Genomic DNA, 27,409 nt, shown 5'->3' with positions numbered 1-27,409 from the left:
AAACTAACTCAGAAACAGCATATGAGATACAAGAAGATTTCCAAACTTAGGTAACTAAGATCTTAAAGGATATTATACTCATGAAACAATGGAATACTACCAAGGAGGAGTGGTCTCAGAATGAGAAAAACAGCTGGGAAGGGATGCTTGGAAATGAAGAATAGAAGAACACAGAAAGCTGGGCATGGTGGCTCACGCCTGTAATCCCAGCACTTTGAGAGGCCAAGGCAGGCAATCACCTGAGGTGAGTAGTTCAAGACCAGGCTGGCCAACACGGTGAAACCCCATCTCTACTAAAAAAAAAAAATACAAAAATTCACTGGGTGTGGCGGTGGGTGCCTGTAATTCCAGCTACTCAGGAGGCTGAGGCAGGAGAATCAGTTGAACCCGGGACAGGGGGGTTGCAGTGAGCTGAGATCATGCCACTGCACTCCAGCAAAAGAAGAACACAGAAAAAAAATCAGCTGAAAGGTTGGGATGTAAAACTGAGGTGATTAGGCTGGGCGCAGTGGCTCACTCCTGTAATCCCAGCACTTTGAGGGGCCAAGGCTGGCAGATCACCTGAGGTCAGGAGTTCAAGACCAGCCTGGCTACTAGCCAACATGGTGAAACCCCATCTATACTAAAAATACAAAAATCAGCCAGGTGTAGTAGTGCGTGCCTGTAATCACAGCTACTTGGGTGAACCTGGGAGGCGGAGGCTGCAGTGAGTAGAAATAGCACCACTGCACTCCCGCCTGGGCGACAGAGCGAGACTGTCTCAAAAAAAAAAAAAAAAAAAAAATGTAAATTGGAAAGGAAAAATAAAATTAGAACACCAATCCAGGAGACTTATGAAGATAATGAGAAAATTATCAAAGAAATGATGCAAGAAAGTTTCCAGGAATTGAAGGGAATACATTTCCAGGTTGAAGAAACTTATCAAGTGTCTAATCTAGCTAATGAATAAAAAGAACCAAGTGGAGACACATTATCCTGAAATTGCAGAACCCTGATGATACAGATTTTTTTTTTTTTTTTTAAAGATAGGGTCTCACGCATCCAAGCTGCAGTGCGGTGGTGTGATCACAGCTCACTGCAGTCTCGAATTCCTGGGCCCAAGGGATCTTGCCTCAGCCTCTTGAATAGATGGGACTACAGGTGCACATCACCAAGTCCAGCAAATATTTTAAGTTTTTGTAGAGATGAGGTCTTGCTATGTTGCCCACGCTGGTCTTGAAATCCTAAGCTCAAATGATCCTTTCGTCTTGACCTCCCAAAACGCTGGGATTACAGGCATGAGCCACCATGCTTCGCACGGGAGGGTGAGGCTGGTCTTGAGCTGTGATTTCATCACTGCACTCCAGCCTGTGTGACAGAGCAAGACCCTATCTCTATTAAAAAAAAAAAAAAGTTAAGCATAGATCTTTAAAACTTGTAAGTGAAAAATGATATAGAACAGGTACGCTTGACTGAAATTTAGGAAACAGTTTTAAATAATTGTGATTTAAACAACTAAAATTTTACAAACTTGGCTTTCATATATAAATTCTGCCCTAATCCTCAGCCAGCTTCAATTCAATTCAATTCACACCTGAGCGCCTATAGGAAGCCATACTTTGGACATGCACAGTAAGGGTCTTGCCTTCAAAGAGCACTCCTTACTGAGGGAGGTGACTGCTTTGGTTCCTGCAAGGACACACGTGTGTACAAGGGAAGGCTCAGTGCTGCCTGGGAGAGCCATGCCGAACACACGCTAGGCCCCCACCGCTCTGAGCCCATTGATTTCTCACCGCAGAAGATGCTGCCTTCCTCACTCCTGCCCACTGTTTTAGATACTGCATGGGTGCTGGGGAAACATAAATGCACGACAGGCTGCTCTCAAGATGCCCACGCAGGCTGGCTGCAGGAACGGCCAAGGCAACAGGCCCAGAACATTCTTCCCACACGGCTGCCGGCTGGCCTGAAGCCTGAGTGGAGGTTGCTGCACGCTGTGTAATGGTCGAGTGAGCAACTGTATCGTTTCATCAGCCGCTTTTTCTACAAGTTATGTTAGACCTTTGGGAGAATCCCCCTTGAGACGCCAGGGCCGGGCGTGGTGCACTAAATGATGCGGCCACTGTGTGCTAACCGCTGGAATCCGTGGATCTGCTTCCTTACGTGGCAAAAGGGACTTTGCAGACGTGATTAAGGACCTGGAGATGGGAGGAGTTTTCAGGATTATCCAGGGGTTCCCAGAGTACTTACAGCAGGCCTTAGGGAGGGAGGGAGGCCAGAGGGAGGAGATGAGGGGGTGGAAGCGGAGGCTGGAGTGACACTGGGCCATGAGTCAAAGAATGCTGGGCCTCTAGAAGCTGGAAAGGAAGGACATGGATTCTTCCCGGAGCCGGCTGCGGGAACACCGCGGCTGCCATCTCATTTTCTTAATTTAATTTTTTTTTTTGAGACGGAGTCTTGCTCTGTCCCCCAGTGGCGTGATCTCAGCTCACTGTAACATCCGCCTCCTGGGTTCAAGCGATTCTCCCGCCTCAGCCTCCCCAGTAGCTGGGATTACAGGCACCTGCTACAACGCCTGGCTAATTTTTTTTGTATTTTTAGTAGAGACAGGGTTTCGCCATGTGGGCCACGCTGGTCTCGAACTCCTGACCTCAAGTGATCTGCCAGCCTCGGCTTCCCAAAGTGCTGGGATTATAGGCCTGAACCACTGCGCCCAGCCTTTTTTTTTTTTTTAAATAGAGACAGGGCTTCACTCTGTCACCGTAACTGGAGTGCAGCGACACAATCACAGCTCACTGCAGCCTCGACCTCCTGAACTCGAACGATCCTCCTGCCTCAGCCTTTGAGTACACAGGTGCATGGCACCATTTCTAGCTAGTTATATTTTAATTTTTTGTAGAAATGGGACCTCTCTGTGTTATCCAGGCTGGTCTCAAACTCCTCACGTGATCCTCCTGCCTTGGCCTCCCAAAGTGCTGGGATTAGAGGTGTGAGCCACTGTGCCCAGCTGCCCTGATTTTAGCCCCATGAAACCCGTCTTGGACTTCTGACCACCAGAACCAAAGTTCGAAGCCTGTTTTAAGCTGTTGAGTTTGTGGGAATTTGAGAGCATCGTCGGGAACGAATATGCTGGGTGACAGCACGGCTAACATTCCCATCCCACAGACTGATCACTGTTGTGCCAGAGAGCAAGAGATACCCACTGCTCTGCCCATTTCAAAGGAAAGACAGGCTGTTCCTCAGCACAGGGAAGAATGTGAATCCCTTGCCCCGGCCCCTTGCTTAGAAATCATGCTTACTGGCCTTGTGTTTCTCCAAGAAACCTGATCCTTGGTATCCCAGGCAGGGTGAGATCTGTCATTGTCACAGTGGGTGTTTATTTTCTGCCCTGAGGAAGTCAGATGAAGAGGTCACCCTGCCACACCCACTTCCCCACACACTTGGGGCAGGGCCTCTGCTGTGCCGTGAGGCTTTGGTGGAAGCAGCTGCATCAGCTCCTCCACTCTCGGCTGAGCTGAGCTGGACCTGGGGCTCTGGACCATCTGAACTTGTACACGGCTTCTTTTCTATGCAAAGGGCAATGCTGTACGAGTCATATCTGGGCATTGCAGGCACTACGTTCCTTAGGAAGTAAAGAAACCCTTTCCTCTGTCTCAAGAGACTGTTTTTGCTTCTTGAAGTCCTTCCATTACCATCTCATTTCAATAAAAAGGGTCAAGGGATGGCGTGCTTGGAGGGAAAGAGGTCCTAGGGTGACACGTGACGAATTCTGGTACTCCAACTCAGTGCAGTTTTATAGGCTTTCTTATGGATTCATTTTGTTCAAATATAATTAAAATATGATTTGTTCAAGGCACTCAGACCTACGTATAGGAAGAAGTGCTTTTCTTCCTCGAACTATTGCCAGATCATTTAACCACTCACAAATGCCTGTTTTCCGTGGGGCGCGGTGGTTCACGTCTGTAATCGCAGCACTTTGGGAGGCCGAGGCAGGCGGATCCTGAGGTCAGGAGGTTGAGACCATCCTGGCTAACACGGTGAAACCCCGTCTCTACTAAAAATACAAAAAATTAGCCGGGCGTGGTGGCGGCGCCTGTAGTCCCAGCTACTCGGGAGGCTGAGGCAGGAGAATGGTGTGAACGTGGCAGGCGGAGCTTACAGTAAGCTGAGATCACGCCACTGCACTCCAGCCTGGGCGACAGCGCGAGACTCCGCTTCAAAAAAAAAAAAAGCCTGTTTTCTGATGACTATTCAAGAGGGTGAAACTAAAAGCTGCCGGTGTCCGCTCTCCCCTGTGTGCCTGACAGTACTCAGTAAAGGGGTGTTCAGCCAACTGACCGGATGTGGGCTGTGGTGAGCCACATAACATCATGCGAAATCTTCTCCAGTGAATTCTCTTGACCTTGCCTTGCCGTGACCCTCTGATGCCCTGTGATGAGGTGGTAAAGACGGTGGCTGAGGACCTGGCTGACTGCCTCTGAATCAGGACTCGTCTATTGCTAGCTGAGGGGTCTTGCATTCCCCACATGTGGAGCAGAGAAAACAATGGCACCTCCCTCCAGGATGCTGCAGGATGCATAATGCCAACCCTGCGCAGCTCTCAGAAGAGGTCTGGCACAAAGCAACCCTGAGCGGTGTCAGTACTGTGATCTCTGGATTCTAACCCAGAATCTGCTTGGAGATCCAGGTTCTTAATCCTCCGTCATGGCAGCGGGGTGGGACTCACTGGGAAGTGGCAAGTTAGAGGGACAGTCAGAATTGTCACCTTCCGCATCAATTGCAAGAGCATCTGTTACTTTTGCAAATGCCCTAAGCTTCCTTTGGGAACGGCCCCACCTTAAATATTCTGAACTGAAAGAGCAGTTCTTTGAAAACCCGCGGCAAGCAGGACATGAGCAGGCATTAGTGCTGCCGTCTTCACCGCCACATCCTTCACGGCACCTGGGAGCTAGAAACGGTCTAGCCACTGACGGACAGACGGACAGGCAAAATGCAGTCCATGCACACGGGAATGTTTCAGCCTTTTAAGTTTTTAATTTTTATTTTATTATTTCTTAGTAGAGAGGGGGTTTCACCATGTTGGCCAGGCTAGTTTCAAACTCCTGACCTCACGTAATCCGCCTGCCTCGGGCTTGAAAAGTGCTGGGATTATAGGTGTGAGCAACTGCACCCAGCCCTATGTTTATTTTTTATTTTATTTATATATTTTTTTGAGACAGCCTCACTCTGTCGCCCAGGCTGGGGTGCAGTGGCATGATCTTGGCTCACTGCAACCTCTGCCTTCCCAGTTCAAGTGATTCTCCTGCCTCGGCCTCCTCCCAAGTAGCTGGGATTACAGGCGTGCACCATCACACCCAGTTAATTTTTTTTTTTTTTTAAGACGGAGTCTCGCTCTGTCACCAGGCTGGAGCGCAGTGGAGTGATCTCGGCTCACTGCAACCTCTGCCTCCCAGGTTCAAGCTGTTCTCCTGCCTCAGCCTCCCGAGTAGCTGTGATTACAGGCACCCGCCACCACGCCCGGCTAGTTTTTGTATTTTTAGTAGAGACAAGGTTTCACCATGTTAGCCAGGATGGCCTCGACTTCTTGACCTCGTGATCTGCCTGCCTTGGCCTCCCAAAGTGCTGGGATTACAGGCGTGAGCCACTGCGCCCGGCTGCTAATTTTTTATATTTTTGGTAGAGATAGGGTTTCACTATGTTGGCCAGGCTGGTCTTGAACTCCTGACCTCAAGTGATCCGTCTGCCTCAGCCTCCCAAAGTGCTGGGATTACAGGGGTAAACCACCGAGCCTGGCCTATTTTTATTTTTTTCTTAAAGAATCTTAAGGACAATCAAAAGTCAGCCTTTTTTAAAAGGAAAGAGGGCCGGGTATGGTGGTTCATGCCTGTAATCCCAGCACTTCGGGAGGCCAAGGCAGAAGTCAGGAGTTTAAGACCAGCCTGGCCAACATGGCAAAACCCCTTCTCTACTAAAGACACACAAAATTAGCCGGGCATGGTGGTGCACACCTGTAATCCTAGCTACTCGGGAGGCTGAGACGGGAGAAATCTCTTGAACCCAGGAGGCAGAGGTTGCAGTAAGCTGAGATTGCGCCATTGCACTCCAGCCTGGGTGACAGGGCGAGACTCCGTCTCAAAAAAAAAAAAAAGGAAAGAGCCCCAGTGCAGTTGCTCCCACCTGTAATCCCAGGAATTCAAAGACCAGCCTGGGCAACACAGGAAGACCCCATCTCTACAAAAAAAAAAAAAAACACAGCCAGGTGTGGCTGGGTGTGATGGTGGGAACTTATAATCCTAGCTACTTGGGAGGCTGCGGCAGGAAGATGTCCCAGGGGGGTGTGTGTGTGTATTTTTTTTTTTTTTCTTGTAGAAATGAGGTCTCACTGTGTTGCCCAGGCTGGTCTCAAATTCCTGGCCTCAAGCAATCTTCCTGCCTCTGCCTCCAAAGTACTGGGATGACAGGCATGAGCCACCACGACCAGCTACGTGGTAAATTTTCTGTTTTATGTGTCGTACCACACACACGAAAATTTAAAAAAATCTGGCTATGCATTTCTTTCAAAGCAACAGCAATTGTTCTGAGAGATTAAAGTCACCATTGAAGAGCCTACATTATTGTTTATTGTGATCCTAATTCGGTCCACAGTAACAATTGAAATTGCCTCTACTAAATGTTAAGTTTCTGGGGCAGCACCAGCTGAAGTCAGCGACTGCCTTTTTAAAACACAAGGTTCTGACATTAAGAGATTTCTGTTTCTCTATCCATCATTTTCGGGCATCTTGAATCACCTGATTTAGAGGCAGTGACGTCCTGACTGGGTTGGTTCTGCTCTCGCTGGGCAGGTAAGACCCCCAGACCCACGTCCACAGTGCATCTGATGTTCTCCCAGCGGTCGTCACTTCCCCAGGGAGGCCAGGTAGGCATACCAGAACAGAGCTGCCAGGTTGGCGAAGAGCACCCGGAACTGCCAAAAAGAACAGTCCGATGGACCACGGTCAGTGGGAGGCCGTGGCCAATTATCGAGCCTCAGTCACCCAGTCATTCGTTTACCCGTTTGAACGGGTTGTCGGCTGGTCCAACCACCCATCCATTACTGCATTTACTGAGCCTCTGTTTGTACCAAACGCTGTGCTAGGCCCCTAGCAGAGAAGAGTGGAGAAGAAAAATGGTCCCCTAGTTACAGTGTTCACAGGCTACAGCGGCCCAGGAATCCCAAAGCCAAGTCACGCTCCTTTTTCCCACTTCACTGCACACCTTAGCTCCTGGTTCGGCCTCTCTCACTCCAGGACCAGCCATCATGCAGGTGGCTGCATCCTCCTCAGGGGACACAGCTGACGAACAGGGGAGGGGCCCCAGACCTTCCCTACTCTCTAACCATCGCCATCCCACTGCCCTGCTTTGGTGACTCAGCAGCTTCACCCTGCCCCAGAATTCCCTGGCCCGGTGCTGTCTCTCTCTGGCATGTGGTGCTATGAAAGTAGCAGCCTGTCTGTCTGGTTAGTCACCGCGTCCCCGAGTCTGGCAGCACGGCACACAGCCACTGCTCAGGAAACGCTTGCTGAATGAATGCCGCTTCTTCACCCACCTGCACACACCTAGGATGGCAACTCTGCCCCCATGCTGCTCAGAGGCGCAGCTTCCTGGCTTTCCCCTCTTCCATCCCAGATCCTCCATGCTCCCGGCCAGTCTGTCTTCTCACCTGTCTCTACTTCCTTCTCTAAATTCCCAAGAACCGGTGGCCTATGGCTATAGCTTCCTTAGCCTACTGTTCTTCAGTCACACTCCCTGGAAAATTCTTTATCCTTCCTGCCTTCTCACCTCCCCAGATGCTGACCACAGCTGGACAAGCTCCAGGCCCCTCTGCCCAGAAGTCTTTGTTCCTGCAGTCAGCGTGCTCTCCCATCCTCCATGTGGCCAAACTTGCCCCTTCTGTATCCCCTCACAATGCCCACCTGGCTTCCTCTCCCCTCAGTCCCAGCCCCTGGCCCTCCAGAGGAGAGGCACATAGGGGCTTGAGGCAGGATGTCCCACTCTCCTCTCCGCTCAGCTGTCCCTTTCTCTCTCCTCTGTCATCACAGAGGGTGGAGCCTCTGTCCCAAGCACCACGGTGAGTGTGCGGGGGACTCGCATCCACCTGCCTCCTTAGGGGACCCCGCAGAGCCGCTCTTTCTGGACATGGGTGTTTGCCCATCCCACAAGCAGCTTCACGTCTGCACCCACCACGTCCGCATCTCTTGAGTGTCAGAACCCCCTCTGCCACCCAGCCTTCTTCCATTGCTTCTCCTCACCTCCTCTCAAACTCTTTCAAATTCATTTTTATAAAATAGAGATGGGGTCTCACTATGTTGCCCAGACTGGTCTCAAACTCCTGGCTTCAAGTGATCCTTCTGCTTCGGCCTCTCAAAGTTCTGGGATTACAGGCATGAGCCACCATGCCTGGTCTCCACAAACTTTGAGATCATGTTCTAGACTTGTGAGTTTTAAAATAATTCCCACCCACTCTTCAAAGCAATCTGGCTTCAGCCCCATGGAGCTGAAATTGCTCTGGGAAGGGCCACTGTTAAAGCCAAAGGAAAATTTGTTTTTATTTTGCTTTAACTCCTGGCAACTTTGGCTAAGGGTGAACTGCCTCTTTGTCCTGTCTATGTGCGCCCCTGTTTTCCTGCTGCTTCCTGGTGTGTGTGTTTGTGGTGTGTGCAGTGTGTGTGCACACTGGGCCGCCTCCCTCCTCTCCCTCGGGGGTCACCCTGGTCCTCTCCTCCCCCCTGGGCAGGGCTCAGAGCTGGTGCTAATGCAGGAAGGCTCTCTATAGCTGAGATCCAGCCACTGCAGGCCTGTCCAGGTCCTCCCTAGCGGCAGCCTGGGCTGGGATGGTACCCACCTTTCCCAGAAGGGCCCTGTGTCTGGACTGTTTGCACCAACAACGCGGGCTCCACACAGCTGCTGTCTTTCTAGGGGTCTGGAGCTTTGGGGCAGCAGGCAGGGATGCCTGCCCACGAGTGTCAGTAAAACCCTGATGGGCGGCACACCTTGTGGGGGAGGGAAGCACGTGGCTCCTGCAGACTCTGCCAGGCCTCCTCCTGCAGCATCCTGGGGTGTCCTGCCATGCTGCAGGGGGCGCTGCACCCCATCCTCCCAGTGTGGGAGTGGTCCTGGGGACCGCGGCTGTGCATAAAGACACTTGATCCCCGTGGCAGAGCCTGGGGCTCCAGCCTCCCTCCACCAGCCCAGCCCCAATCTGACACCTTTGACTCAGTCCCCACAGCAGCTCCTTCATGCACAGGATAGCGGAAACGCTCAGTTTCCCCAGAAGGTCTTCACTCTGCATCTGGACAGGCCCACCCCTCGTCCAGGTGAGGCAGCCCTTCCAGGTCAGCGGCAGGACCCATGGCCGCACAGTGCCTGCCTTCAGGCTCAGCTGTAATTCATGAGCCCAGGGACCACGAATGCTTTGTTTCTTTTTAACATTTTATTTATTTTTTGAGACAGGGTCTTACTCTGTTGCCCAGGCTGGAGTACAGTGGTGCAATCTCAGCTCACTCCAACCTCCGTCTCCCAGGTTCAAGCGATTCTTGTGCCTCAGCCCACTGAGTAGCTGGGACTACAGGCACCTGCCACCATGCCCAGCTAACTTTTGTATTTTTAGTAGAGATGGGGTTTTTGCTATGTTGGCCAGGCTGGTCTCGAACTCCCGGCTTCAAGTGATTTGGCCGCCTCAGTCTCCCATAGTTTTGGGATTACAGGCGTGAGCTACTGTGATGGTCTTTTTTTTCTAAGTATAACTAGAGTTTATTTGGGTTGAGTTTGAGGACTGCAACCCAGGAGCATAGATTCAAGTTGCCTGAATGTACACTCCTGGAACTGGGAATGTTTCAAAGGCTAGGAAACTCAAGGGCATCCCTGGCATGGGGGCTTTTAATGAGAATTTGCTGAACAAACGGAAGAGGCAAAGACACCCACTCTGGACACCCTTGTGTGTTGCTTCCTGAATCCAGAACTAGCAATGATTCAGGGTCACGGGCAAAATCCAAGGCTGGCTGAGGAGTCTAGACATGGTGAAACCAAGTCCAGTGGAAACTACAGCAGAAAGAGGAGAAAAGAAAACAAAAAAGAAAAAGAGAAAGAAAAAGAAAAAGAAAAGAAAAAAGAGAGGGGAAGGGGAAAGAAAGAAGGAAGGAAGGAAGGAAGGAAGGAAGGAAGGAAGGAAGGAAGGAAGGAAGGAAGGAAGGAAGGAAGGAAAATGCTGACAGAAAGTAATGTTGGCAGAGGCTGAGCCCCGTGGCCCTTACCTTCAGAGGGATGTAGTTGATGTTGATGAACTGCACTGGCGTCCACACCCTCCAGTTCATCCTTAGCGCTGGCCAGAAGCCCCCCCTCATCTTGGTAGCAAAGGCTGAGGTGTCTTTCCCCTGCAAAGGAGGGAAGGCAGGTGGTGAACAATCTCACTGCCCATCAGAACTGAATTCCGGGCACCCAAACCCTAACGTGATGGTTTTTAAACTGCTATTGGGTTTTGTTCTGTGTGTATGCAGACAGCACACACGTGTACTCAGCACTGCGGCTCTAAGGAGCCAACCAGTAAGATAGAAAATGATCAGTGAGATGCCAGACAGCAGCCTGCTCACGCTGGGGGTGATGTGTGTCCCGGCCCATCACTCCTTGAGGACAACTGGAGGAGGTGACTCCCAAGGCTGGCCCTGGGCACCAGAACTGCTACTCAGAGCTATGCTGTCAGTTCCTCCCAAATAACCTCCAAAGTCGATGTCTTTCCAATCAAAACTTGTTAGGAGTTACGGGAAAAAAAAAAGGACCCCAGTAAGTTGATTCTAAATGTCAGCTGGTGGATTCAAGACCTGCACCCAAGCCCTGAAACCATGAAGATCCTAGGAGCAACTCCTCTGGACGTCAGCCAAAGACAAAGAATTTGTGACTAAGTTCTCAAAAGCAAATACAGCAAAACCAAAAACAGACAAACAGGACTTCATTAAACAAAAAAGCTTCTGCACAGCAAAAGAAACAATCAACAGATAATCTACAGCATGGGAAAAAATATATGCATATTATGCATCCTACAAAGGGCTGTTATCCAGAATCTACGAGGAACTCACACAACTTAACAAGAAAGAAATGAATAACCTCATTAAAAAACTGGGCAAAGGACATGAACATTTTTCAAAAGAAGAAAAACAAGTGGCCAAGAAACATATGAAAAAATATTCAACATCACTAATCATCAGAGAAATGCAAATTAAAACCACAAAGAGATACCACCTCACGCCAGTCAGAATGGCTATTATTAAAAAGTCAAGTGGCCAGGCGCGGTGGCTCATGCCTGGAATCTCAGCACTTTGGGAGGCTGAGGCGGGCGGATCACGAGGTCAGGAGTTTGAGACCAGCCTGACCAACACAGTGAAACCCGGTTTCTACTAAAAAAAAAAACAAAAATTAGTCGAGCGTGGTGGCGTGTGCCTGTAATCCCAGCTACTCAGGAGGCTGAGGCAGGAGAATCACTTGAACCTGGGAGGCAGAGGTTGTGGTGAGCCGAGATCGCGCCACTGCACTCCACCCTGGCTAACACAGTGAGACTCTGCCTCAAAAAAAAAAAAAAGGTCGGCCGGGCGCAGTGGCTCAAGCCTGTAATCCCAGCACTTTGGGAGGCTGAGGCAGGAAAATTGTTGAACCTGGGGGGCGGAGGTTGCAGTGAGATGAGATTGCACCACTACACTCCAGCCTGGACAAAACAGCAAGACTCTGTGTCAAAAAAAAAAAAAAAAAGGCGCATGTCTTTTGCAGTGACACAGACTGAACCAGGGGCCATTATCGCAAGCGAAACAACTCACCAATGGAAAGTCAAACACTGCTTGTTCCCACTTTTGTTTTTCCAGATAGGGTCTCGCCGTCTCCACTCTGTTGCCCACGCCAGCTGGAGTGCAGTGGGTGCGATCACGGCTCACTCAGCCTCAACCTCCTGGCATCAAGCCTCAGTCTCAGCCTCCTGAGTAGCTGGGACTACAGGCATGTGCCAACACAACCCTTTGATTTTTAATTTTTTTGTAGAGAAGGGGTCTCACCTGTTGCCCAGGCTGGTTTCGACATCCTGGGCTCAAGTGACCTTCCTGCCTCAGCAGATGTTCTCACTCATAAGTGGGGTTTAAACAGTGGGTACACATGGACCAACAGAGGGAAATAACAGACACCAGAGACTTGAAAAGGTGGCAAGGGCAGGAGGGTTGAAAATCACCACTGACTACTTGGGTGATGGGAACTGAAAGCTCAGACGTCACCACAGCACAGTCACATAAGAAATTTGCACTCGTACCCTCTAAGTATATACAAACTAATAAAAAATTTTAAAGAAATGCTTAAATATTTTCTTGTTTAAAGTAAGGGGGAAAGCTGGGTGCGGTGGCTCACACCTGTAATGCTAAGGTGGGCATATCACTTGAGGTTGAGACCAGCCTGGCCAACACAGAGGAACCCCATTGCTACTAAAAATACAAAAATTAGCCGGGCATGGTGGTGGGCGCCTGTTGTCCTAGCTACTCTGGAGGCTGAGGCATAAAAATCACTTGAACCCGAGAGGTGGAGGTTGCAGTGAGCCGAGACTGCACCACTGCACTCCAACCTCGGCGACAGAGTGAGACTCCATCTCAAAAAAAAGAAAATAATCCAGCAAAAGAACAAAGAGTCCAGATAATTGCCGGTACAGCTGGAAATGAGAATATTTCAAAATACTGGGGATTGCCCAATAAATGGTAATGAGAAAATTTGCTATGTAAGTAGAAAAATCCATACAGACGTCTGTCTCCTACTGTACACAAGTAAAACCATACGGATACCAGAGGAAAGTATAGGAGAATATTTCTGTTATCTTCCTGTAAGGAAAGGCATGAAGGAAAATAATGTCATATTTGAATACATGAACCTTTAGAACTTCTGTATGGAGAAGTGATTGGTTAAAACAAATTACTTTCAGGACAGAAGGTGACGCTGGGTGCGGTGGCTCACACCTGTAATCCCAGCACTTTGGGAGGCTGAGGCGGGTGGATCACGAGGTCAGGAGTTCAATACCAACCTGGTGGTGAAACCCCGCCTCTACTAAAAATACAAAAAAATTAGCTGGGCGTAGTGGCGGGCACCTGCAATCCCTGCTATTCCGGAGGCTGAGGCAGAGAATTGCTTGAACCCAAGAGGCGGAGGTTGCAGTGAGCTTAGATTACGTCACTGTACTCCAGCCTGGGCGACAGAGTGAGACTCCATCTCAAAAAAAAAAAAAGAAGGTGACACGTCTCAGACACACAGCACCACCCGGCCAGTGCTCCTAGAGACGGTGAGGATTTGAAGGTGCTCGTCATCGGAGAAGGTGGGACAGTCAGAACAGACACATCTGCTGAGTGCAGGTGAACACGTCTCCCACGTGTTGGATTCCAACTGGGATTATGCCGGTAGGTGAACCTCCAGGCCCAGAACTTGCACAGGCTTCTGTGTCATCATCAGGGGTCTCAAACTTCTTGTGCCACAGATCTCTTTGGCAGTTTAGTGAAGCCTGTGGACCCCCTTCTCAGAATCATGTTTTATAATGTATAAAATAGGCCGGGCGCGGTGGCTCACGCCTGTAATCCCCGCACTTTGGGAGGCCGAGGCGGGCGGATCACAAGGTCAGGAGATCGAGACCACGGTGAAACCCCGTCTCTACTAAAAATACAAAAAATTAGCCGGGCGCGGTGGCGGGCGCCTGTAGTCCCAGCTACTCAGGAGGCTGAGGCAGGAGAATGGCGTAAACCCAGGAGGCGGAGCTTGCAGTGAGCCGAGATCGCGCCACTGCACTCCAGCCTGGGCGACAGAGGGAGACTCCGTCTCAAAAAAACAAAAACAAAAACAAACAAACAAAAAAAAATAATGTATAAAATAAAATATGGCCAGGCGCAGTGGGTCACACCTATAATCCCAGCACTCTGGGAGGCCGAGGCAGGTGGATCATCAGGTCAGGAGTTCAAGACAAGCCTGGTCAACATGGTGAAACCCCATCTCTACTAAAATTACAAAAATTAGCTGGGTGTGGTGGCGGGCTCCTGTAATCCCAGCTACTCAGGAGGCTGAGGCAGGAGAATCATTTGCACCCAGGAGGTGGAGGCTGCAGTGAGCCAAGATCGCGCCACTGCACTCCAGCCTGGGCAACAGGGTGACACTCTGTCTCAAAAAAAATAATAATTAAAAATAAATAAATAAATAAATAAAATAGGACTACAAAGGAACCAGTAATACTGAAACACAGTTATCAAAATATTCAGAAGAAATTTTGACAGACTAATGTGTTTATTTCTATTTTTTTATTTTGTCTTTTGAACCAGGGTCTTGCTCTGTTACCCAGGCTGGAGTGCAGTGGCGCGATCTCTGCTCACTGCAGCCTCCACATCTTGGGCTCAAGGGATCCTCTCACTTTAGCCTCCCGAATAGCTGGAACTACAGGTGCACATCACCACACTGGCTCATTTTTTAATTTTTGGAGAGATTGGTTTTTGCCATGTTGCCCAGGCTGGTCCCGAACTCCTGGCCTCAAGCTATCCACTGGCCTTGGCCTCACAAAGTGCTGGGATTACAGGCGTGCACCACTATACCCGGCCCTGTTTCTTTCTTTCTTTTTTTTTTTGAGACAGAGTCTTGCTCTGTCACCTAGGCTGGAGTGCAATGGCATAATCTCAGCTCACTGCAACCTCCGCCTCCCGGCTTCAAGCGATTCTCCTGCCTCAGCCTCCCAAGTTGCTGGGATTACAGGCGCCCACCACCATGCCTGGCTAATTTTTGTAGTTTTTAGTAGAGACGAGGTTTCACCATGTTGACCAGGCTGGTCTCAAACTCCTGACCTCAGGTGATCCACCGGCCTCAGCCTCCCAAAGTGCTGGGATTACAGGCATGAGTCACTGCACCCGGCCTGTTTTTTCTTTACACAGTGACAAGACCTCTAATGGCAGGTCCAAGTAGTAATGAGCATAAATGATATTTCGAGATATCTGTAACAACTAATATGTGATATAAAAATATCTGATTAGCTGTGTGTGGTGGCACATACATGTAGTCCCAGCTACTTGGGAGGCTGAGGCAAGAGGATTGCTTGAACCCAGGAGTTTGAGGCTGCGGTGGGCTGTGATTGTGCTACTGTACTGCAGCCTGGGTGACAGAGTGAAACCTTGCCTTTAAATAAATAAATAAATAAATAAATAAATAAAGTGACTGTACTGGGTACAAACAGGTCCTGCCAATCAATACTAGACGTTTGCTTCCTGTATTCATAAAGGAAAAGGCAAAATTTCAATTTGAGTGAAAAGTTTGCAGACCCTCTGAACTCTGCCAGGAATGTCAGGTGAAGAATCCCTGTGCTAAACGAAGAGCTGCAGTAAGTGCTGCGGCAGACACCCACCTCCAGAAAGTTCATGATGAGGAAGAACAACATGAGGAAGGCCGGTGCAAAGACGAGGCGGTCCAGGAGGAGCCTCCTGAGCCCTGCCAGGGGGACCTCTGGAGGGATCCAGTGTTCCATGAAGAGGTAGAAGAAGTGACTCAGCGGCCCTGTGAAGAAGAATCTGAGGCCCCCGGGGGGTGTGAGCCAGGCTGTGGTTCTCTGGGTGTGCTCTTCTCTGGTCTAGCTTCACCCCCAAATCCCAGGTCCTAAGCCCTGCTTCCTAATGTCCCTCAGTATTGGCCACACAGGTCTGTACAGACAAGTCAGCTTCAGGGGCGCTCTGTTGTTCTAACAGACCAGACTTGCTCCTGCTGGACTCTGCGCTCAGCACTTCCCCGCCTAGCCATGGTGGCTCGCTCCCCCTGCTGTGGACTCTGCTGCTCAGCACTTCCCCGCCTAGCCATGGTGGCTCGCTCCCCCTGCTGTGGACTCTGCTGCTCAGCGCTTCCCCGCCTAGCCATGGTGGCTCGCTCCCCCTGCTGTGGACTTTGCTGCTCAGTGCTTCCCCGCCTAGCCATGGTGGCTCGCTCCCCCTGCTGTGGACTCTGCGCTCAGCGCTTCCCCGCCTAGCCATGGTGGCTCGCTCCCCCTGCTGTGGAATCGGTGCCCAGCGCTTCCCCGCCTAGCCATGGTGGCTCGCTCCCCCTGCTGTGGAATCGGTGCCCAGCACTTCCCCGCTTAGCCATGGTGGCTCGCTCCCCCGGCTGTGGAATCGGTGCCCAGCGCTTCCCCGCCTAGCCATGGTGGCTCGCTCCCCTCATACTGTCAACTTCCGGGTTGTCCCAGCACGCATGCATGCCTGTGCTAACACTCTTTATTCCAGGCCCTAGTTCCTTTTCTGCCTAGCACTGTCCTTATCTCATCTGTTAGGTTAGTCTGTGCCTCTCTTCACCCCTAGAAGGCAGGCTCCCCAAAGCAGGCTACGTCTTCTGTCCACTGCAGTGCCCAGAACAGGGCCTGGCTTTGAGAAGGTGCTCAGTAATGAATCATCAGACATGTCCCTGGTTGTAGAGCTTTTCATCAAACTCGCTAGGCTAACTGGCAAGGGCGGGACCTGGTGCTGCACTCTGGCTTGCGTGCATTGCTACTAATCATTCCCCTGTGTGCTTGGGAGAGAATGGAACCAGCTGTCACATCTACTGGGACAAGAGGCCTTGCAGTTCCATAAAATTTGGCAATAAAAAGTGGGGTCTTTCAACTTGTGACGTTGACAGTCTTTAAATAAGTGGTTCTCAGTGTGTTTTCCCACTCGGTCACAGGGTGTTATGTGGCCTATGCAGGGATTCTCAGTGGAGAAGGGGACTGAAGTCCTGGGGATGGGGCCTATGCAGGGATTCTCAGTGGGGAAGGGGACTGAAGTCCTGGGGATGGGAAAACTGTACTTGGATGAGGCCTGCTAGGTGATCTTGTCACCCGCCCCTCTTGGGGGATTACTTCTTTAAATACATTATGGAAAAATCCATGATGATTCAAGTTAGCAAGCTTGTAAGCATAAAAATGATCTTCATGAATTCTGAATTAAAAAAAAAAAAATCACTGTAGTTGGAAAATACTTCAAATAATCCATCTGTAACATTATTGTTGGCCAAGAGCTCAGGGTGGATTAAATTAGTAAAACTCTTGAATCACTGTGCTTTTGTAATTCAGAATGTGGTTCAGAAACTGGACATTTTTGAGGGTACCTAAGCATTTCTTTTCTGGATATTTACACTATGAAAATAACAATAAAAACTAATTGGTCATATTGGAGTCAGTTTTCCTATTCCATGAGCCCAGTCGAGGACGCTTTCAGGGTTTTTGAATCCTGAAGTCTGACTTTAAGTTGAGTTACTTGCCCTCAAGTTTGCCTCTCAGCCCAATTAAGACAGTCGCCCCCACCCATCCAATCAAAAAGAAACATGATAAAACCACAAATATGAGGCTGTAATTCCAGCACTTTGGGAGGGCGAGGTGGGTGGATCACTTGAGGTCAGGAGTTCAAGACCAGCCTGGCCAACATGGTGAAACCCCATCTCTACTAAAAATACAAAAATTAGCTGGGCATGGTAGTGCATGGCTATAATCCCAGCTATTCCAGAGGCTGAGGCAGGAGAATCACTTGAACCGGGGAGGCAGAGGTTGCAGTAAGCCTGTGTGACAGAGGGAGACTGTCTCCAAAAAAAAAAAAGAAAAAACAGAAAAACCACATACGTGTATATATGCCATACAAACTATATGAACCATTCGAGTTTTTTTCCATGATGATTACTACAATGTTTTTTAAAAAATCATATTATAAATGAGAGTACTCCAACTACTTGGTTTTGGTGCCCAGCTTGGTTGCACTCAGCGGCTACAGGGTAAACCCACCCCTTGTATGGCACTCACCCATAAACAGCGTATCTCAGAGGCCCACCGACATCTAGATTTCTAGAGTGTTCTTTTTTCCGCTTCTTCTCAATCATCTGGGCCAGGAAATTCCCAAGTGCTGACAAAATGCCACTGTGGAGAGGGAGGTCATCAGAAAACAGAAGTGACCAGCAGGAGGGTGTCCCCTTCCCACAGGTGAATGAGCAGGGCCGTTCTGAGGCCATGCAGCAGATGCGGGAGCGGCGGGAGTTGGAATTATTGTTAAAGGGGCTCAATGTATAGTTCTTGTATCAAAAGGTGGAGACTGCAGGGCTCGGCGGCTCACACCTGTAATCCCAGCACTGTGGGAGGCCAAGGTGGGCGGATCACGAGGTCAGGAGATCGACTCCATCCTGGCTAACACGATGAAATCCCGTCTCTACTAAAAATACAAAAATTAGCCAGGCAGGGTGGTGGGCGCCTGTAGTCCCAGCTACTGGGGAGGCTGAGGCAGGAGAATGTTGTGAACCCTGGAGGCGGAGCTTGCAGTGAGTGGAGATCGCACCACTGCACTCCAGCCTGGGCGACAGAGCGAGACTCTGTCTCAAAAAAAAAAAAAAAAAAAGGTGGAGACAGTGGACTTACATACATAGATAAGGACAAGCGGCTTTCCAGTATCAATGTTAACCTCCTGGCTGTGATGTTATACTGTAACTTTTGCAGTTTGGGAGTAAGGAAGCTGTGTGGTTATGAAAGGGCAACAGGACGGCCCTATCATGACACTGTTCTGCATTTTGACTGTGGTAGTGAACATGTGAACGTACAGATGTGATAAAACTGTACAGAACAGATACAACTACAAGAAAAATGGAGAAATCTGAATAGGATCTGTGGACTGTGTCCATGCCATGCCCTGGTTGATACTGCACTGCAGTTTCACAGAATGTAACCAATGGGGGACACTGGGAAGGTGTACAAGGGATCTCTCCATATTAGTCTTGTAACTGTGAATCTACAATTAGCACAATAAAAATTTCCATAAAAATGTGGAACACGCCCAGTGGCTCCCTCCAGGCCTTGGTTTGTATTTGCCTTCTGAGAAGCTCTCTGGACTATAAAATCCAAAATTCCTAGCACGGACCTAGACACCTTCTGGATCAGATCCCTGGCGATTCCCTTCACATCTCCTGCCTCTTGCTCAGGGTTCACGTTCTCCACACACAGATCTTCCCTCCCTCGGGACTGAGTCCAAGCTGCACCTCTCCCAGCCTTTCTTTAACGCCGGCCTTCCCTTCAAAACCTAACAGGGACCTTTGCCCTGCTGTTCCCTGTGCCAGGAGAGCCTCTGCTCCACTTCTTTACACAGCCTGTTCAATGTCACCTTCTCAAAAAATACCTTCCCTGGCCATGTCTCCACCCGCGCCGTGCGGACCCGAGTCCCCCAGACCCGCTCCCTTGGCCCTGTCTCCACCCGCGCCATGCGGACCCGCTCCCTGGCCGTGTCTCCACCCGCGCCATGCGGACCCGCTCCCTGGCCGTGTCTCCACCCGCGCCATGCGGACCCGCTCCCTGGCCGTGTCTCCACCCGCGCCATGCGGACCCGCTCCCTGGCCGTGTCTCCACCCGCGCCATGCGGACCCGCTCCCTGGCCGTGTCTCCACCCGCGCCATGCGGACCCGCTCCCTGGCCGTGTCTTCACCCGCGCCCCGCAGACCCGCTCCCTCGGCCCTGTCTGCACCCGCGCCGTGAGGACGCGCTCCCCTGGCCGTGGCTTCCCCGGGTGCGCGGCGCCCCTGTCGGGTCCTTGGGTGGAACCTCAGCGCCGAGCCCCCGGGGTCCGGGCGGGCCCTCCACGCGCTGGGAGGGCGGGATCCGCGAGGCGCCTCACAATCGCTGACTGGGGACGCGGGTGTCGCCGCGGGAAGTTCAGCACCGGCTCGGAGGGCGCCCGCTGCGGGGGCTCTGACCCGGGCGCGCCCCCAGACTGGTCCCGGCCCCGCGCTCCTGTCCAGGCCCCGCGCCACTGCGGCCGACCTGGGGCCGGGGCGGCGTCCGATTCCCGCACCGGCCGCGCCCCCGCTCACCTGGTGGCCGCCTTGGTGAGCACCGGGTAGAGCCGCAGGAAAAGCAGGTACTGGGCGAGCGCCCGCCGCGGGAGCGCCCCGAGCCCGGCTTCGGCCCGCAGCCTGGACGCGGCCGGCGCCATCGCCTCCCCAGCGCCGCGCTGCCGGGGGCATCGACCCCACCTCAGGCAGGCCGGGCGCGGAGCCCGAGGCGCGGAGCGCGGAATGGGGAAGGCCTGACATTTCCGGCCGCACCGCGGTCCGCAGCGCCGCCCGGTCCCAACCCCACGGTGCGGCGCGCGCGCCTCCGCACACTTTTCCCCGGTCCCTGCCGGCCACCTCCCCCGCAGGGCGCCGGCGCCTATTGGAGCGTCTCGGGGGGCGGGCGAGGGGCGGGGCGCGCCTCTTGATGGACGGCGGCACTTACGGCTCTCGCGAGACTGGGTAGGAGCGCGCCAAATTTCTCCCGCGAAACAGAGGGTGTAGCCTGCGGCTCCATGGCCCTGAGGAGCGGCTGGCGGCGGCGCGCGGACCCGGGCGCGGACGGCGAAGCCAGCAGGTGAGGGGCGCACTCCTGAGGCCCTCGGGCCGGCCCTTCGGAGGATGCCATGGGGCCGGGCTTGGGTGGCGCCGCCGAGGCGGGAGGGAGACGCGGGCCCCGCACTCGCCGCGCCTGACAGGGGTAGGGCTGCGCGCCCCGACAGCCGACCGAGGGGCCCGGGGCGGGCGGAGGCGCTACGGGCGCGGCTTCCCGCGGGGAAACGAGGCGGGCCGCGCGGCCTTCCCCTGCTCGGCTCTTCCTGAGGTTTTTCGGGCCTCGCCTTGCGCGCAGCTGCGTTTGGGGCCTGCCGCGCGGCGGGGGCGATGAGAGCGGCGGGACCCGGGCCTGGCCCTGCGGGGTGGACGCGTGGCCGGGGAGGGTGCGGGGAGGGGCCGGGCCGGGGACCGTGCCTGGGGGCCCGGCGCTGGGAGAGACCGAGGCGGGCAGATCGCTGGAGCCCAGGATCCTGTTCCAGATCAGCCTGGGCCACAGAGCGAGACCCGTTCTCCTCTATTTATTTTATTTTTTTGGACAGGGAGTCCCGCTCTGTCGCCCAGGCTGGAGTGCAGTGGCGCGATCTCGGCTCACTGCAACCTCCGCTTCCCGGGTTCAGGCGATCCCGCTGCCTCACTCAGCCTCCCGAGTAGCTGGGACTGCAGGCGCCTGCCACCGCGCCCGGCTAGTTTTTGTATTTTTGGTAGAGACGGGGTTGCACCATGTTGGCCAGGCTGGTCTCGAACTCCTGACCTCAGGTCATCCGCCCGCCTCCGCCTCCCAAAGTGCTGGGATAACAGGCGTGAGCCCCCGCGCCCGGCCCTTCTCTTGTAAAAACAAGAAAAATTAGCCGGGCTGGTGGTGCGCGCCTGAGGTCCCAGCTATTAATACTCCGGAGTCCGAGGCCGGAGGTTCACCTGAGCCCGGCAGGTCGAGGCTGCTGTGAGCCAGAATCGGGCCTCCGCACTCCAGCCTGGGCGACGGAGCCAGACCCTGTCTCAAAAAAAATAGAACAAGGGTAAGACGCGGCTACTTGGTGGCCACAGCAAACGGTAAACATGACCAGAGACCTGACCTTCTGCCATAAGCAGAAAATGTGTGAGGCCCGGCGGGGTGGCTCACGCCTGTAATCCCAGCACTTTGGGAGGCCAAGGCAGGCGGATCACCTGAGGTCAGGAGTTCGACACCAGCCTGGACGACACGGAGAAACCCCGGCTCCACTAAAAAAATACAAAATTAGCCGGGTGTGGTGGCGCGTGCCTGTAATCACAGCTACTCAGGAGGCTGAGACAGGAGAATCCGTTGAACCTAGTAGGCAGAGGTTGCGGTGAGCCGAGATGGCGCCTTTTTTCTCCAACCTGGGCAACAAAGAACGAAACTCTGTCTCAAAAAAAAAAAAGAAAGAAAGAAAAAGGAAACGTGAGAACGCGAAGCTTTTTACAGACACTTAGCTGAACAAAATTCTTCCCAGAGGAGAAACCGACTAGTAAGGATCCCTAACTGCTGTTGTGCTAATCGCTGTCTATCCATAGTCCCATTTGGTCCTCAGGCAAGCCCTGGAGAGGGTAGGTACCCTTAGTATCTACCTTGTGTGTTGGAACTTGTTGCTTAGAGACGTTCACTGACTGCCCTGGTTCAGGACCAGGACTGCCCTCCCCTTCTCCACTCCACTGCCCTGCCCCAAGCTCAGTGACAGCCTCCAGGCAGGGGGAAGGCTGCAGCTGGGATAAGTACAAGTGATGGCTTTTACCTTATATGCCGTATGTGGGTTACCTCATCTCATCCTTAAAACAGTCCTGGGACGTGAGTGTGCCCCAGGAAGCAGTGGGTGCTATGTGCTGCATTTCTTCTTCTGTGAAATGGGGACACCGGTGGCCTCCCTCTTAGGGGCTGTCGTGAAAACTGAATGAGAGCGTATGTGGAGTACTAGGACAATGTGGTATAGTAACCAGTCAATGGTAGCTCTCTGTGTGACTGTTATCCCCATTTTTCAGAATTCTTACTGTCACTGGATTAAAAGTGAGATACACAGCTCAGAGAAAACAGTTTTGGGAGAAAATATGGTCCCAGTGAGCAGTTTTCTAGTCCACTTAATCCAGCTTACTTGAGACAAGGATATTTGGAGGACAGTGGCACAGAGGGCCGTGTGTCCCCATTAAGTGGTGATGCCTCATAAATAGCACTTCATTCACTCTTGATTTTGGTAAAGATTTGGGCCTCAGAACTGAGGCTGTTCTCTAGCAAAGTTTGGAATATAGTTTTCTGGTTTTTTTATTACAGGTGCATCCAAATACTTAAAAGATTAAACCGTTATTATACAGTATGGTGGCGTATCAGTTTCCTGCTGCTGCAATAACACATGATCACTTAGTAACTTACATAAATTTATTCTCTTACAGTTTTAGAAGTCAGAAGTCGTAATATGAAAGTGTCTGGTTGGTTATATTTCTTGTGATGGTTCCAGGGGGAGAATCTGTTTCCTTGCTGCTTCTCCATCCTCAGAACCAAAGGTTGCATCTGCTCTCCCCACTACCGTCTCTCTCCCATCCCTTTCTCCTTCCTGACTCTGGCTCTCCTGCCTCACTCTACAAGGATTCTTGCCCACCCAGCTAACCAGAATCTCAAGGCCCTTAATGTAGTCACATCTGCAAAGTCCCTTTTGTCTTGTAAAATAACATTCATAGGTTTGGGGGATTAGGATGTGGGTCTTTTGTGGGGGGTGTCATCCTGCCTGCCTACAACAAGTGGTTATAATCTTTCATGAGAAGTAAGGATCCCAGTCTTGGAATATGGTCATTCTGCTCTTCAGATGGAGATGAAGGAATACCTTCAGACAAAGGAAGGGTCTTCCTTTCTTTTTTTTATCTTGTTCTAAAAGAAAGTTGACAGGAAGGGTTTTTCTTAAGAAGCAGTTCTCTGTCCATTTCTGTTTATAAATTAACAACTGGGGTTATAATGTAATTAAAGACATGAGTTCTTCACAGGCTTGGTTTAAATCCTAAAAAATTTTTTTTAACTGCTCTTATTTTGGATGGTTTTCTTTCTTCCTCTCTTATAAAAACACCTGTAATGAACTTCTATATGTAAAATAATTACTTTCTGCACATCAGTTTTCTTGGCATAAATTTTTAGAAGTGGATCTATAGGGTCCGTGGTATTTTACACAGTGACACTGATATTTTAGAAACACTCTCACCTTATGGAGAAATCTAATGATGTCAGAAACGGAATGGTCATGTAGTTTAATCAAGAACTGGTATTCTAGGAAACATATAATAGCAATGAACTGGAATCGGGTCCTGGGAAATGAGAGGTGGTAGAAGGAAAGGACCGAGTGTCTGTGATTCGTTGGGGAAAGAACACCTTTGATACCTGGATTATTGGAATAACACATTTTGCCCTGTTTGGAAGACCACAGGGACAGCCTTAAGGGTAACACTGCCTAGGAGAGCAGTCTAGCAAAACATGAGACCTAGCGTATCTGTACATGCCTGCATGGCCGAGGCCAGAAAGCAGTCGTGGGAATCTGTTGCTTCTGCAACAGGGAATATGTATTTACCACCCCCACTCATTGATTTACATTAAGACAAAAAGGCACATGAAAAGTTCAGTTTCCCAGTCAGTGAAGATTGTTGCTCTCATACAGAACAATATGACCCATTTTTATCCACATTTGGTTGTGCTGATGTCTGGACCATGCACTCCGGAAGGATATGTTAAATTTTTAAGATATATTTTGTTGCAGCAGGTGTTTCTGTAACCCTGATTAGTTCACATGCAACAGGTAAATAGGAAAATTATGTTAGTAAAATGTGGTAGTTTTCCTAGGCAAGGGGAATCAGAACAGAGGAGTAGAATTAGAATTACATTCTTTCATAGGAAAGGAAAAAGCTCTTAGCTGGAGTGTTGCACAGATATGTGTCCTGTTGGCTCTGTTTTTCAAAATTTCATGAGTTCCTATACTTGGGCTCCCTCTACAGAGAGGCACATCCTTGGCCTTGCACAGTTCACAGCTTGTGGCAGGTTATTCTTTTCTCCTGTGCTCAGAGGTCCACTTGGATCTTCATCATCTTAGTGATCATAAGCTAGCATCTGCACTCTCTAGTTTTGGAGCATTTAAGAAAATAAAACAAGCTTTTTTTTTTTTGAGACAGTGTCTCGCCCAGGCTGGAGTACAGTGGCACGATCTTGGCTTACTACAACCTCTGCCTCCCAGATTCTAGCCATCCTCCTATCTCAGCCTCCCAAGTAGCTGGGGCTACAGGTGCGTGCCACCATGCCCAGCTAATTTTTGCATTTTTAGTAGAGACAGGGTTTCACTATGTTGGCCAGGCTGGTCTCGAACTCCTGGCCTCAAGTGACCCACCCTCCTTGGCCTCCCAAAGTGCTGGGATTACAGTCGTGAGCCACTGTGCCCAGTCCTCAACCTTTTTTTGAGGTAATTGTAGATTGATTCTCATGCAGTTGTCAGAAATGATAGAGATTCCCATATCCCTTCACCTTAACATCTTGTGTAACTAGAGTACAATTGTCACAACTAGGAAATTGACATTGAGACAACCCATCTATTTTATTTTATCTTATTTTATCTTATTTTATTTATTTTTTTGAGACAGAGTTTCACTCTTGTCGCCCAGGCTGGAGTGCAGTGGTGCAATCTTGGCTCAATGCAACCTCCACCTCCAGGGTTCAAGTGATTCTCCTGCCTCAGCCTCCTGAGTATCTGGGATTATAGGCCCACCCCACCATGCCCGGCTAATTTTTTTGTTTTTTTTTTTAGCTGGAGTCTCGCTCTGTTGCCCAGGCTGGAGTGCAGTGGCCCCACTCTGCCTCCCAGATTCACACCATTCTCTTGCCTCAGCCACTTGAGTAGCTGGGACTACAGGTGCCCACCACCACACCCAGCTAATTTTTTGTATTTTTAGTAGAGACGGGGTTTCACCATATTAGCCAGGATGGTCTTGATCTCCTGACCTCGTGATCCGCCTGCCTTGGCCTCCCAAAGTGCTGGGTTTTAATTTTTTGTATTTTTAGTAGAGACGGGGTTTCGCCATGCTGGCCAGGCTGGTCTCGAGCTCCTGACATCAGGTGATCCACCCACCTTGGCCTCCCAAAGTGCTGGGATTACAGGCGAGAGCCACTGCGCCTGGCCTGACAATCCCTCGTTTTTATTCAAATCATTTCAGTGTTACATGCACTCTTTTGCTTGTATATGTATTTAGTTCTATGCAGTTCTATTATGTGTATATTTGTGCGACTACCACCAAAATCAGTATACAGAACAGTCTGTTGAAAGGATCTCTCATACTATCCCTTTATAGCCATAACCACCTCCATTCCTCCCTTCCCCTCATCCCTGGCAACCAGTAATCTGCTCTCTATCTCTCTAATTTTATTTCAAAAATACTATTCCAAAAATAGTTTATAAATGGAATCATTAAGTGTATAACTTTGGGGCCAGGCGCGTGGCTCACGCCTGTAATCCCAGCAATTTCGGAGGCCGAGGTGGGTGGATCACTTGAACTCAGGAGTTTGAGACCAGCCTGGCTAACATGGTGAAACTCTGTCTCTACTAAAAATACAAAAATTAACTGGGTATGATGGTGCGCCTGTAGTTCCAGCTACTTGGGAGACTGAGGCACGAGAATCAGTTGTACCCAGGAGGCAGAAGTTGCAGTGTGCTGAGATTGCACCACTGCACTCCAGCCTAGGCAATAGAGTGAGACTCTGTCTCAAGGAGAAAAAAAAAAGTGTATAATTTTGGGAAGTTGGGTTTTTTCACTTAGCATAATTCCCTTGAGGTCCATACAAGTTGTACGTATCAATAAGTTTATTTGGCCAGGTGTGGCGGCTCACGCCTGTAATACCAGCACTTTGGGAGGCTGAGGTGGGCAGATCACTTGAGGTCAGGAGTTCAAAACTAGCCTGGCCAACATGGTGAAACCCATCTCTACTAAAAATACAACAATTACCCAGGCATGGTGGTGCCTGCCTGTAATCCCAGCTACTCGGGAGGCCGAGGCAGGAGAATCGCTTGAACCTGGGAGGCGGAGGTTGCAGTGAGCTGAGATCATGGCACTGCACTCCAGCCTCGGTTACAGAGTGAGACTCCTTCTCAAGAAAAAAAAAAGGGAAATGTTTATTCCTCTTCATTGCTGAGTAGTATTCCATGGTATGTGTTTTCCAGGTTCACTCTTTACCTGCTGAGGATCATCTGGGTTGTTTTCAGTTTTTGACTGTTATGAATAAACATGCTATGAACATGAGGTTTCATTTCTCTGGGATAAAATGACCAGGAGTACAATGCTGGGTTTTATGTTTTTTGTTTTTTTTTTTTTAACTGAGACACAGTCTCACTCTGTTGCCCAGGCTAGAGTGCAGTGGTGCAATCTTAGCACTGCAACCTCCACCTCCTGGGTTCAAACAATTCTACCTCAGCCTCCCAAGTAACTGTGATTACAGGTGCACGCCGCCACACCTGGCTAATTTTTGTATTTTTAGTAGAGGCGGGGTTTTGCCATGTTGGCCAGGCTGATGTCAAACTCCTGACCTCAAGTGATCCACCCGCCTTGGCCTCCCAAAGTGCTGCGATTACAGGCGTGAGCCGCTGGGCCTGGCCAGTTTTATGCATTTTTAGTGCTCCAAGAGGCAGCAGTGTCTAGCCATGATTACTGTTTTTGTTAGCATTCTGGTTATAAAGTTGAACAGGTTTTGAAGGGCCTCCCCTAATTGTGTTTTTCCAACGAGTCCTTTTATTTTAATGAGCCTTTTTGCCAAGCTCAGGGTTTTTCAAGAATATATCTACCCTGTCATATCTGAAACACACTAGGTGGGATGAGGGTTGCAGAAATAGGTGGCATTACAAACTGTAAGCACTGGGTTCCCTTCTTTCACTCAGAGATGATGGCGCCACTTCCTCAGTCTCAGCACTCAAGCGCCTGGAACGGAGTCAGTGGACGGATAAGATGGATTTGCGGTTTGGTTTTGAGCGGCTGAAGGAGCCTGGTGAGAAGACAGGCTGGCTCATTAACATGCATCCTGTAAGCA

The 27,409-nt window shown here is 50.6% G+C and overlaps 2 protein-coding genes across 7 annotated transcripts in view; one reads left to right on the top strand and one right to left on the bottom strand.

Moving 5' to 3' along the window:
* Positions 1 to 6,573: 6,573 nt before the first annotated feature.
* Positions 6,574 to 20,119, bottom strand: PXMP2 (peroxisomal membrane protein 2). The gene is made up of 5 exons (XM_005572684.4): positions 19,849 to 20,119; positions 17,804 to 17,917; positions 15,395 to 15,557; positions 10,266 to 10,385; positions 6,574 to 6,940 (listed from the first exon to the last, which is right to left on the bottom strand). The coding sequence occupies exons 1-5, from the start codon at positions 19,968 to 19,970 to the stop codon at positions 6,872 to 6,874; spliced, it is 588 nt and encodes a 195-aa protein (XP_005572741.2). The 5' UTR covers positions 19,971 to 20,119; the 3' UTR covers positions 6,574 to 6,871.
* A 162-nt stretch (positions 20,120 to 20,281) lies between these two features.
* Positions 20,282 to 27,409, top strand: part of POLE (DNA polymerase epsilon, catalytic subunit) — a 65,777-nt gene continuing 58,649 nt past the window's right edge. For all 6 annotated transcript variants that reach the window (XR_012420887.1, XR_012420886.1, XM_045366244.3 and 3 more), the window contains exons 1-2: positions 20,282 to 20,386; positions 27,261 to 27,402. Coding sequence is in view for 4 of the 6 variants with exons in the window: in XM_045366244.3 (XP_045222179.2) it covers positions 20,325 to 20,386; positions 27,261 to 27,402 (204 nt within the window). In the remaining 2 variants the exon portion in view is untranslated. The remainder of the gene's footprint in view (positions 20,387 to 27,260; positions 27,403 to 27,409) is intronic.

The sequence above is a fragment of the Macaca fascicularis genome, chromosome 11 (genome assembly GCF_037993035.2).
Source record: "Macaca fascicularis isolate 582-1 chromosome 11, T2T-MFA8v1.1".
Classification (NCBI taxonomy): Eukaryota; Metazoa; Chordata; class Mammalia; order Primates; family Cercopithecidae; genus Macaca; species Macaca fascicularis.
This window is presented reverse-complemented; position numbering and strand designations above follow the sequence as displayed.

Bases quoted from the DNA above. Each gene is read 5' to 3' on its own strand.
- PXMP2 (XM_005572684.4), bottom strand. From the start codon at position 19,970: ATGGCGCCGGCCGCGTCCAGGCTGCGGGCCGAAGCCGGGCTCGGGGCG. The intron at 17,918-19,848 runs GTGAGCGGGGGC...CCCTCTCCACAG, and splicing joins CTCACCAAGGCGGCCACCAG to TGGCATTTTGTCAGCACTTG. The intron at 6,941-10,265 runs GTAAGGGCCACG...TCTTTTTGGCAG, and splicing joins TCAACTACATCCCTCTGAAG to TTCCGGGTGCTCTTCGCCAA.